The sequence below is a fragment of the Oncorhynchus keta genome, chromosome 1, assembly GCF_023373465.1.
Source record: "Oncorhynchus keta strain PuntledgeMale-10-30-2019 chromosome 1, Oket_V2, whole genome shotgun sequence".
Classification (NCBI taxonomy): Eukaryota; Metazoa; Chordata; class Actinopteri; order Salmoniformes; family Salmonidae; genus Oncorhynchus; species Oncorhynchus keta.
Window position 1 is genome coordinate 47,269,763 of NC_068421.1, and position 13,126 is coordinate 47,282,888.

The window sequence follows — 13,126 nt, forward strand, 5'->3', positions numbered from 1 at the left end:
TGAATTACAAATTAGTAGGTATAGGCTAGTCTGAACGATTTTAGACAATTCAGTAGTGTGTAAACTGAAGCAGCTTAAAATCAGTTGAGTGACAGCAGAGTAAGGTTTTTGGTAAAGACTGGGAAATAAATGCTTGTTCTCAACTAAATGCTTTCTGGCCCTATCCCCCTCTTGTTCACGCTCTCTGCCAAAAATCAACTGTTACAAGTACCCATGATATTTAATAGGTTGAAAATGGTGGAATGTAAGAATTTATAGGCTAATGCCTCTCGAATCCTTTTTTTCTTTCCCTTCAAGCGTAACTTCTGTGGCGTCATCACACCAATGGAAATATACAGAGTAGTTCCATGTACAGATGTAGGATCTAAATTTGAGCCAGTTGAACCAGTTTGCTACAGCAGGAAAATAATCTTGTAGCAACCGGAAATGTAAATTATTATGTGGATTATAATTAATGGAACATTTTTGTAGGGGTTGATACATTTTTGATGAAACAAATAAAAAGTCTGACATTTTAAACTTTAGATGCTTTTTAAAAACCTTGAATACACTACAAGTTTACATTTCCTGATGTGCAGGAAAATTCTCAAACAAAGGTGATCAAATTAAGCTCCTACATCTTCAGCAAGCCATGACATCCACAATCTGTTTGTTCTGAAATTGTTTCTGTAGTTAGCTTTTTCTAAGATTAGCATTCCTGAAACATTAGTTGAAATGCAAATTTGATCTATGAGAAATTAAGAGTGCACCCAAATTGGCCATTTTAATTTATAGAATTCAGATATTAAATAACAGTACCCAACATCTAATTTGGACTAAACTTCTTCCTGTAGATGAGCGAGACATGAGGAATCCCAAAATAAATTGCCCAAAGTCACCCACGGGTCTCTCCAGAGATGTTACATTGGGTTTAAGGCCGGGCTCTGGCTGGGCCACTCACGGACAGACTACTCCCAAAGCCATTCCTGGGTTGTCTTGGCTGAGTGCTTAGGGTCATTGTCCTGTTGGAAGGTGAAAAGTCACCCCAGTCTAAGGTCCTGGGTGCTCTGGAGCAGGTTTTCATTAAGGATCTCTGTACTTTGCTCCGTTCATCTTTCACTCGATCCTGACTAGTCTCCCAGTCCCTGCCACTGAAAAACATCACCACAGCATGATGCTGCCACCACCATGTTTCACCATAGAGGTGGTGCCAGGTTTCCTTCAGATGTGACCCTTGGCATTCAAGCCAAAGAGTTCAATCTTGGTTTCATCAGACCAGATTCTTGTTTCTCATGGTCTGAGTCCTTTTGGGTGCTTTCTTTGCAAACTCCATCTGGGTCATCATGCCTTTTACAGAGGAGTGGCTTCCATCTGGCCATTCTACCATGGAGTGGAGTGCTACAGAGGTGGTTGTCCTTCTGGAAGGTTGTCCCATCTCCACAGAGGAACTGTCAGTGTGACCATTGGGTTCTTGTCACTACCCGGACCAAGGCCCTTCTCCCTCAATTGCTTAGTTTGGGCTGGGTGGCCAGCTCTAGCAAGAGTCTTGGTGGTTCCAAACTTCTTCCATTTAAGAATGATGGAGGCCACTGTGTTCTTGGGGACCTTCAATGCTGCAGACATTTTTTGGATCTGTGCCTCAACACAATCTTGTCTCGGAGCCCTAGGGACAATTCCCTCGACCTCATGGCTTGAACTGACAAACTGTTAACTGTGGGACCTTATATAGACAGGCGGGTGTCTTTCCAAATCATGTCCAATCAATTGAATTTACCACAGGTGGACACCAATGAAGTTGTAGAAACATCAAGGATGATCAATGGAAACAGGATGCACCTGAGCTCAATTTCAAGTCTCATAACAAAGGGTCTGAATACTTATGTAAATGTAATATTATAGTTATTTATAATTCATTTGTAAACATTTCTAAAAACATGTTTTTGCTTTGCCATTATGGGATATTGTGTGCAGATTGAGAAAAAACATTAATTTAATACATTTTAGAATAAGGCTGTAACGTAACAAAATGTGGAAAAAGTCAGGAGTCTGAATACTTTCCGAATGCACTGAAGATCACAACATTTACTTTGCAACTTTGGGTAGAAATCCAATAGATTTGGCTCATGATGAAAATAAACTGCGTGGTCATTCTCACAATTCAAACCATTCCACCATGAAAGCATTTCAGTTTGTCCTTCTTATACGCTTAATCGGTGTCCAGGAAACATACTTTGTATGTAGATTATTCCCTTTAAAAAAGGCATGGATTAGTTACTGTTAGACGATGGTTTCAATGGTCTTCAATGGTAAAATTCCCAAACACACACTGTACAGTGTTCTGCGAAGACATGTGCAGCTTCGCAGAGCAGCTCAAGCCCTTGGTTCACCTGGATAAGATTGACCCCAAGAGACACATGTAAGAAGGGGTGTGTTATGATAAACTTCCATTGGCTGTCATAGACAAAGTGGAGTTTTTATTCCTGGGTTGGTTTTCGGGCTGTCCCGGACTAAATGTATTTTTCCATAGAGAGACACACCCTATGTGTTTTAATAAAATCTATTACATCCACTGAGCTTGTCTGATGCTTTAAGCTTACGGTTTGATGAAATAACAAACATTCCTTAAGAGGGCGCAAGAGCTCTAGATAACCAGGATAAAAATAAACATTTCCTTACCCAACTATTCTACTCCAGCTCTTGCTGGCTTTCGCAGATTCTGCCATTACTCCCCTGAAGTTGCCGGTAATAGGCTACTACACGAGTCGGCTGCAACATTTCTCATGTGGAATGCCAATTTCTACCAATCGGCATGCCAGTTATCGTTTTCATATGCAAATTTTCGTGAAACAGCTTCATTTAATTTATAATAATTGTCATCTCAAAATCATTGTCATGTGGTTTATCAAAATTCTATCCAAATCTAAATTTAAAAACAATACCGGATAAAAATAAATATCATATAAATCACATTGACTACATATGGCCTGTCTGCAACGAACTTGCTCTAGCAAACTTGGTCAAAATATTCTGCCCCAGTGAACTCGGGACAGACACAGCTGTAGGCTATTTGCGCAAGGGATCAAAAGCAGTGCTCGACTTGGGCAGGAGCTCACCAGAGCGGAGTACCAGCACCTAAAATGTTCTACTGCTTAAGCTCCTGTTCCTCTTATAGAACATTAGCTCAAAAGTATTGTGGAGCTCCTGCACCTAAATATAAACAATATCAGCACCCAAAATGAGTACCAGAAATGATTTCAGTCCAAGTCGAGCGCTGATAAGAAGTAATCAGGTTGGCATATTTTATGTTTCCACTGGATCAGAGCATGACATTACTCCCTTTCACGCCAAGTGTGCAAAATATTTTTCAAATACACTGAGGAACTATTGTAATTGTCAAAGGATGTAAAAACATACTTTGTTCGCTTTGAGAAGCTCCACAGGTTATTAGTGGTGATGCGTTAAGCCAATTAGAAAAACTATCAGATCCCCAAATGGGCATGTTTATATGCCTTCATTTGCGCACAGGCCAGGTAGCCTATATACCTACTTCTATGCGTGCATGTCGTTACTCAACATTCACAAGTATAGCATAGGTTGTGTCCTCTGCAAACAATGTGTCCACTCCGACAATGAGAAAGGGAAGACTGGAATAACATTGAATGCATGAACAGAAACTACTGTAACAAACATTGTAGATTAGAAATGATAGGGAATTAACGTTAAATGTACTATTCGTGATATATTTCATGAGGAATTGATATACACTAACAATCAAACGCAACAAATTCACACAATGAAATTATGAAACAATGCATGTGCACAAATTGGCAGGAGAGAGCAGTACATTGTGCATCTTGGCGCATAGTCAATACGATGTCTGCATTGGCCATGGAGCGCATGTACGGTGATATGGCCTCAGCAGAAATTGGGGGATTCATACTTCTTGCGCTTCACGGAGCAGTGCAGAGCTGTTAAGGAAGTGAGTGTGTGTTTATATAGGATGCACCACCCCCACCTACAGTGAACCAATCATATAAACGCAGAGCTATACAGATTGGGCTGGCCATGACAGGGTCTTCCAGGACAACCTTGTACATGGCTTGATTCATGCGTTCTTCACAAAGTAAATCTGCCGATTCCAGCCTTGCTTAAGCACCCCCAGATCTTCACTGACCCTCCACCAAACTTCACAGTGGGTGTAAAACACTGTGGCTTATAGGCCTCCCCAGGTCTCGCACCCACTGTGAAATTTGGTGGAGGATTGGTGGAACATCTGCATTAACGTGCAAGGAGGCATGAGGACTGCAGATGTGGCCAGGGCATTAAATTGCAATGTCCATACTGTGAGACGCCTAAGACAGCGCTACAGGGAGACAGGACGGACAGCTGATCGTCCTCGCAGTGGCAGACCACGGTGTTACACCTGCACAGAATCCGAACATCACACTTGCGGGACAGGTACAGGATGGCAACAACAACTGCCCGAGTTTCACCAGGAATGCACAATTCCTCCATCAGTGCTCAGACTGTCCACAATAGGCTGAGAGAGGCTGGACTGAGGGCTTGTAGGCCTGTTGTAAGGCAGGTTCTCCCCAGACATCACCGGCAACAAAGTCGCCTATGGACGCAAACCCACCATCGCTGGACCAGACAGGACTGGCAAAAAGTGCTCTTCACTGACGAGTCGTGGTTTTGTCTCACAATGGGTTAAGGTCGGATTCGCGTTTTTCGTCGAAAGGAATGAGCGTTACGCCGAGGCCTGTACTCTGGAGCAACAAGTAGTGAAATACTTACAAGCCCTTAACCAACATATAGAAAACACCTAAAAAATATAAAAAAAATTAAAAAATAATTAAAGAGCAGCAGTAAATAACAAAAGCGGGGCTATATACAGGAGGTACCAGTAGAGAGTCAATGTGTAGGGGCACCAGTGTAGAGGTAATTATTTACAGGCAGGTAGGGTTATTAAAGTGGCTATGCATAGATAATAACAGAGTAGCAGTAGTGTGGGGGGTGCAAATAGTCTGGGAAGCCATAGTCTGGGTCAAGGTCCTGGATGGCAGGAAGCTTGACCCCAGTGATGTACTGGGCTGTACGCACTACCCTCTGTAGTGCCTTGCGGTTGGAGGCTGAGCAGTTGCCAACAGGCTGTTACTGCACTCCAAGTGGACAGTATGTTGGAGGAGGATGGAAGCTTTATTGTGTGGAAATGGATCTGAAGTGATTTTGTCATCCTTTTTTTGTGATCAGATATTGTATGTTAGTCTGTTTAATCACGTTCTTTTTGATCTGTTTAACAATTTTTTGGTGCAGCTGTAGAACCTTTTGAGGATCTAAGGACCCATGCCAAATTTTTTCAGTCTCCTGAGGGGGAATAGGTTTTGTCGTGCCCTCTTCACAACTGTCTTTGTGTGCTTGGACCATATTAGATTGTTGATGATGTGGACACCAAGGAACTTGAAGCTCTCAACCTGCTCCACTACAGCCCGGTCGACGAGAACGGGGGCGTGTTCGGTCCTCCTTCTCCTGTAGTCCACAATCAACTCCTTTGTCTTGATCACGTTGAGAGAGAGGTTGTTGTCTTTGCACCACATGGTCAGGTCTCTGACCTCCTCCCTATAGGCAGTCTCATCGTTGTCGGTGATCAGGCCTAGCACTGTGTCATCAGCACACTTAATGATATTGGAGTTGTGCCTGGCCATGCAGTCATGAGTGAACAGTGAGGTTTGGAGGGGACTGAGCACGCACCCGAGGGGCTCCCGTGTTGAGGATCAGCATGGCGGATGTGTTGTTACCTACCCTTACCAACTGGGGGTGGCCTGTCAGGAAGTCTAGAATCCAGTTGCAGAGGTAGGTGTTTAGTCCCAGGGTCATAAGCTTAGTGATGAGCTTTGAGGACACTATGTTGTTGAACGCTGAGCTGTAGTCAATGAATAGCACTCTCGCATAGGTGTTCCTTTTGTCCATGTGGGAAAGGGCCTTGTGGAATGCAAGATATCGCATCTGTGGATCTGTTGGGGTGGTATGCAAATTGGAGTGGGTCTAGGGTTTCTGGGATAATGGTGTTGATATGAGTCATGACCAGCCTTTCGAAGCACTTCATGACTACAGACGTGAGTGCTACGGGTCGGTAGTCATTTAGGCAGATTACCTTAGTCCATGTGCCCAAGAACACTATGGTGGTCTGCTTGAAACATGTTGGTATTACAGACTCAGATAGGGAGAGGTTGAAAATGTCAGTGAAGACACTCAACAAGTCTGAGGAGGAATGGCATCACGGGCTCGTCAGGCTGGTACTTGGTCAAAAAGGGACTGAAAGTCCTGGAGACCGCCATGAAGAACAGCTGTTTGGCCAAGATGAGCTGATCTTGCTGGGTTCTATGGTGTCAAACAACCCTATTCCAGGGGTTGGGAGCTTCTAGGGTCTCACCGCATCCACATACTGTACTTCACCAGTAATGGCCATACTTCTATAGCCCTCTCCACCACAGGCAAGTTCTCAATCCAATGAACTGCGACCCCAGGTACCTTGACTGAATGTGATTCCTTTCAATAGCATACGTGCAGGTCCAGTTTTTTACTTTGTCTTTTGGTTGAAGCTTTCGTCAAACCAAACGTGCCCTTGTTCACATTGGACATTGGTCCCTTAAATAAAATAAAAAACAAGCTAATCTCAAATTGTGTGATGATGTAGGCGGTTTTGTCCTTCCTGCATTTACATGTCTTGGCGATTTCTGAGCCAGAGAACATCGCCTGAAAGACCACTTCAAGTCCCTAATTGGCATAGGACTGGTGCTCACACCTCCACTTTTAGTGTGGGCATAGAGCCAAACTTTATTCGGAGATTGCTTGATGATGTGGTTCCCAGCAACAAAGTTGTTTTTCACACTGCATATGGGATTCTACAGCTTTAATTCCCTTTGTGCCAAATTTGAAGGACTTCTTTCAAAAGACACAGCGGGCTTCGTGTTGATTTCCTTCAACTGATTTTAACCACAAAACAAAGTGGCTGTTCTCCAACCAGTTCTTGTTGAATTTGCACTTTCCCTATGGTAGTTGCAGACTAACGTTAACTGTCTACCATAGTTTAAAGTCAACCTCCGTTACCACAGCCAATCTCTGGCCCAAGCTAAACTGTGTTCCTTCCATTGTAGTAAATCACTATCCTATCAACCATTCTTTACATCCCCTGTGCACAATGCAAACTGAAGATAATAAAAAGTAGTCCATCTCCCAGTCTACCTATGTTTAGTTAAGACCTTTGAAAAAAATGTATTTAAGACAAAATAATTTATCCAAGACTTAAGGACCTGTGGAAACAGTTTGTATGATGTTGTCGTTTGTATGTTTTGTATAGTTTCTAAAATAAAAAACCATACAAAATATTGTAATATGTTTCAGGAATGCTAATCATATCAGTTACGAATTACAGAAAATATTTCAGAACCATCTGACAATGGTGGGGGTCACATCCTCTTGTGCTTTTTGATGTGAAACGACCCTACACGGTTTATTTATTTTACCTTTATTTTACTAGGCAAGTCAGTTAAGAACAAATTCTTATTTTCAATGACGGCCTAGGAACAGCGGGTTAACTGCCTGTTCAGGGGCAGAACGACAGATTTGTACCTTGTCAGCTCGGGATTCGAACTTGCAACCTTTTGATTACTAGTCCAACGCTTTAACCACTAGGCTACCCTGCCGCCCCACGGTGCCGCATTGCATGTAGAAGGACTTTGTAAAATCCACGGCTCAAGTTCATTTGACCAAATGACCAACACTAGGGACCATTCAAGAGCCATATCCACACAGTGCATATGAATTGCATTAACTACTAAGAGAAGTGTGAGTTGCCTATAGAAATGGGATACACATTTTTGTCCTCAAGCCAGGGCATCCCATAGAAACTTAACACACCACACAGAGTTAAGCTGCTATCAGCAGATCTAACCGCAAAATTATTGAATGGAGAAAAATATGTTCACGTCATTGTGTGCCAGGGTCCGATCAGAGGTTCTCAGAAGACATGAAAAAAAGCACAAGCTGTAGACTTGGCTCACATGCGATGCCTGTGCGGTTTTTTGAAAGAAACTCACCGAAGTCCAGATTTCGTAGTACGAAGTTTCATACTGACCTTTCTGCGGCAGCGCTCCGATCCTCCAGCATGGAAAACACACAGCCCATAGCACTTGGCTCTGAGTCCACCAGCGAAGCCACACCACTGTCAAACTCCGAGCTAAGAGGTGCTGCCACACATTTCACAACAAGATGGAGCTGAGTAGTGTGTACACCAGCCTGAACCACAGCAGCACTCCGTCCACAATCCAAGCTACAGCCGCCCAAAGACACCTAGAACAACCAGCTGTGCCTGAACTCTGTTCTCCAGAGTACTCTACACCACACAGTTAATCCTTCTCTCACACACACACACCCCAACCACGTCTGGCAAGCACAGAAGAGGCAATGATGGGAAACAGACTTCCCATAAAACCCTGAAGCGTCTCACACACACACACACACACACACACACAGAGAGAACATTCAAACTCAACGCATGCCTCCCTCATCCCCACCTCTTTTCCTCTCCAATCTGAAAGGTGTTAGCTAGTTACAGCACGCAAGTTGTGGTCCATTTAAGGGTGAGAAGCTCCGCCTGACTAAGTGCCCCCCAACCAACCACTGGAGTAGGGGGAATGTGATTGCTATAGCAACCTCTATCATAAAAGGATTCCATTTGTGGCACAGACCCTACTTCATCAAGCGGAGAAGCCAGGCAAATAAGAGAAGGTTTGCCCCAAAAAGAAAGAAAGTGAAGGGAAACAAAAACTAGAGCAGAGGGGGGGAAAGTCTGCTTGTCTTTGCCTCAACTTTCCACCTTTGGGAGGGCTCAGAGGGCTTAACTCGCCTTTCTCACTAGCTCTCCAGGGAAGTTTGGCTAGGGCCCAAAAACACAGAGGTTGCTCAACTTGTACAGGAGAGATTGCAACGCCCCATTCATAACACAGTTAGGTACCCAGAATACCCATTCAAAAGAGATTATCCAGTACTTTTGTATACGTTTTAGCCACTGACTCATCCAGCCCAAAGCAGGAACTTTCTTAGACGCCAGAGTACCGGAACATGTCTTTAAATGAGAATAAAAGGGGGCTGGGTTATATTGTAGTTATCCTCTCCTTTCCTGTACCCCCACCCAGGGCTCTAAAATATTATTTCATAAGATTGGAAGCACATTTTCTTTTTACTAGCACCACATGAAATTTAGGAGGGCCAGGAAATATTTTTTTAATTGAGAGATAGAGAATAGCAGTAGAAAATCTTAACAGTATATTTGACCTCTCAGCTTCCCTATCAAATCTAAAAATCTCAAATAGAAAACCGAAGAAAATTAACAATAATGACAAATGGTTTGATGAAGAATGCAAAAATCTAAGAAAGAAATTGAGAAACCTGTCCAACCAAAAACATAGAGACCCGGAAAACCTGAGTCTACGCCTTCACTATGGTGAATCACTAAAACAATACAGAAATACACTACGGAAAAAGAAGGAACAGCATGTCAGAAATCAGCTCAATGTAATTGAAGAATCCATAGACTAACCACTTCTGGGAAAATTGGAAAACACTAAACAAACAACAAAGAATTATCTATCCAAAATGGAGATGTATGGGTAAACCACTTCTCCAATCTTTTTGGTTCTATAACAAAGAATAAAGAGCAAAAACATATACATGATCAAATACAGATCTTAGAATCAACTATTAAAGACTACCAGAACCCACTGGATTCTCCAATTACATTGAATGAGTTACAGGACAAAATAAAAACCCTCCAACCCAAAAAGGCCTGTGGTGTCAATGGTATCCTCAATGAAATGATCAAATATACAGACAACAAATTCCAATTGGCTATACTAAAACTCTTTAACATCATCCTTAGCTCTGGCATCTTCCCCAATATTTGGAACCAAGGACTGATCACCCCAATCCACAAAAGTGGAGACAAATTTGACCCCAATAACTACCGTGGAATATGTGTCAACAGTAACCTTGGGAAAATCCTCTGCATTATTATTAACAGCAGACTCGTACATTTCCTCAATGAAAACAATGTACTGAGCAAATGTCAAATTGGCTTTTTACCAAATTACCGTACAACAGACCATGTATTCACCCTGCACACCCTAATTGACAACCAAACAAACCAAAACAAAGGCAAAGTCTTCTCATGCTTTGTTGATTTCAAAAAAGCCTTCGACTCAATCTGGCATGAGGGTCTGCTATACAAACTGATGGAAAGTTGTGTTGGAGGTAAAACATATGACATTATAAAATCCATGTACACAAACAACAAGTGTGCGGTTAAAATTGGCAAAAAACACACATTTCTTCACACAGGGTCGTGGGGTTAGACAGGGATGCAGCTTAAGCCCCACCCTCTTCAACATATATATCAACGAATTGGCGCGGGCACTAGAAAAGTCTGCAGCACCCGGCCTCCCCCTGCTAGAATCCGAAGTCAAATGTCTGCTGTTTGCTGATGATCTGGTGCTTCTGTCACCAACCAAGGAGGGCCTACAGCAGCACCTAGATCTTATGCACAGATTCTGTCAGACCTGGGCCCTGACAGTAAATCTCAGTAAGACCAAAATAATGGTGTTCCAAAAAAGGTCCAGTCACCAGGACCACAAATTCAAATTCCATCTAGACACTGTTGCCCTAGAGCACATAAAAAACTATACATACCTTGGCCTAAACATCAGCGCCACAGGTAACTTCCACAAAGCTGTGAACGATCTGAGAGACAAGGCTAGAAGGGCATTCTATGCCATCAAAATAAACAAATTTCAACATACCAATTAGGATTTGGCTAAAAATACTTGAATCAGTCATAGAGCCCATTGCCCTTTATGGTTGTGAGGTCTGGGGTCCGCTCACCAACCAAGACTTCACAAAATGGGACAAACACCAAATTGAGACTCTGCACGCAGAATTCTGCAAAAATATCCTCCGTGTACAACGTAAAACACCAAATAATGCATGCAGAGCAGAATTAGGCCGATACCCACTAATTATCAAAATCCAGAAAAGAGCCATTAAATTCTACAACCACCTAAAAGGAAGCGATTCACAAACCTTCCATAACAGAGCCATCACCTACAGAGAGATGAACCTGGAGAAGAGTCCCCTAAGCAAGCTGGTCCTGGGGATCTGTTCACAAACACAAACACACCCTACAGAGCCCCAGGACAACAGCACAATTAGACCCAACCAAATCATGAGAAAACAAAAAGAATTACTTAACACATTGGAAAGAATTAACAAAAAAACAGAGCAAACTAGAATGCTATTTGGCCCTACACAGAGAGTACACAGCGGCAGAATACCTGACCACTGTGACTGACCCAAAATTAAGGAAAGCTTTGACTATGTACAGACTCAGTGAGCATAGCCTTGCTATTGAGAAAGGCCGCCGTAGGCAGACATGGCTCTCAAGAGAAGACAGGCTATGTGCTCACTTCCCACAAAATGAGGTGGAAACTGAGCTGCACTTCCTAACCTCCTGCCCAATGTATGACCATATTAGAGATACATATTTCCCCCAGATCACACAGATCCACAAAGAATTCGAAAACAAATCCAATTTTGAAAAACTCCCATATCTACTGGGTGAAATTCCACAGTGTGCCATCACAGCAGCAAGATTTATGACCTGTTGCCACGAGAAAAAAGGCAACCAGTGAAGAACAAACACCATTGTAAATACAACCCATATTTATGCTTATTTATTTTATCTTGTGTCCTTTAACTATTTGTACATTGTGTGTGTGTATATATATATATATATATATATATATGACATTTGTAATGTCTTTACTGTTTTGAAACTTCTGTATGTGTAATGTTTACTGTTCATTTTTGTTGTTTTTCACCTTATATATTCACTTTGTATGTTGTCTACCTCACTTGCTTTGGCAATGTTAACACATGTTTCCCATGCCAACAAAGCCCTTGAAGAGATAGAGATAGATATATATCCTATATGAATTCTAGCTACTTAGCACATGTGCCCTAGACAATAATATTTTGCACTGTAAAAATGTTGATACAAATACCAGTCATTGAAATTCCAAAATAATTTGTGGAATTGGGTTTCTACATTGTGTAAAAGCACTATTTTCCGATTGTTCAATATAATCCATGTACACTTAAAAAAATGCAGGCTGGTGGTGACGACATGCAAGAGATCTGTCATTCAAATGATCATTGGTCTTCTGAAGAAGCAATCACTTTCCCTTCTATACCCAAAATGTTTAGATACAGTGCCTTGCGAAAGTATTCGGCCCCCTTGAACTTTGCGACCTTTTGCCACATTTCAGGCTTCAAACATAGATATAAAACTGTATTTTTTGTGAAGAATCAACAACAAGTGGGACACAATCATGAAGTGGAACGACATTTATTGGCTATTTCAAACTTTTTGAACAAATCAAAAACTGAAAAATTGGGCGTGCAAAATTATTCAGCCCCCTTAAGTTAATACTTTGTAGCACCACCTTTTGCTGTGATTACAGCTGTAAGTCGCTTGGGGTATGTCTATCAGTTTTGCACATTGAGAGACTGACATTTTTTCCCATTCCTCCTTGCAAAACAGCTCGAGCTCAGTGAGGTTGGATGGAGAGCATTTGTGAACAGCAGTTTTCAGTTCTTTCCACAGATTCTCGATTGGATTCAGGTCTGGACTTTGACATTCTAACACCTGGATATGTTTATTTTTGAACCATTCCATTGTAGATTTTGCTTTATGTTTTGGATCATTGTCTTGTTGGAAGACAAATCTCCGTCCCAGTCTCAGGTCTTTTGGTGTGTTCAGGGTGATGAGCTGTGTTGCTTTTACGCCAAACATAACGTTTTGCATTGTTGCCAAAAAGTTCAATTTTGGTTTAATCTGACCAGAGCACCTTCTTCCACATGTTTGGTGTGTCTCCCAGGTGGCTTGTGGCAAACTTTAAACAACACTTTTTATGGATATCTTTAAGAAATGGCTTTCTTCTTGCCACTCTTCCATAAAGGCCAGATTTGTGCAATATACGACTGATTGTTGTCCTATGGACAGAGTCTCCCACCTCAGCTGTAGATCTCTGCAGTT

General features: G+C 42.2%; 1 protein-coding gene across 3 annotated transcripts in view; it reads right to left on the bottom strand.

Moving 5' to 3' along the window:
• LOC118386695 (NADPH--cytochrome P450 reductase) overlaps window positions 1-13,126 on the bottom strand; it is a 49,929-nt gene that overhangs the window by 17,171 nt on the left and 19,632 nt on the right. The window contains exon 1 of one of the 3 annotated variants that reach the window (XM_035774446.2): window positions 8,114-8,527. The exons of the other annotated variants lie outside the window; for them this stretch is intronic. Coding sequence (XP_035630339.1) covers window positions 8,114-8,163 — 50 coding nt within the window. The 5' untranslated portion in view covers window positions 8,164-8,527. Of the gene's footprint in view, window positions 1-8,113; window positions 8,528-13,126 lie in introns of those variants that run through there. 3 annotated transcript variants of the gene reach the window in all.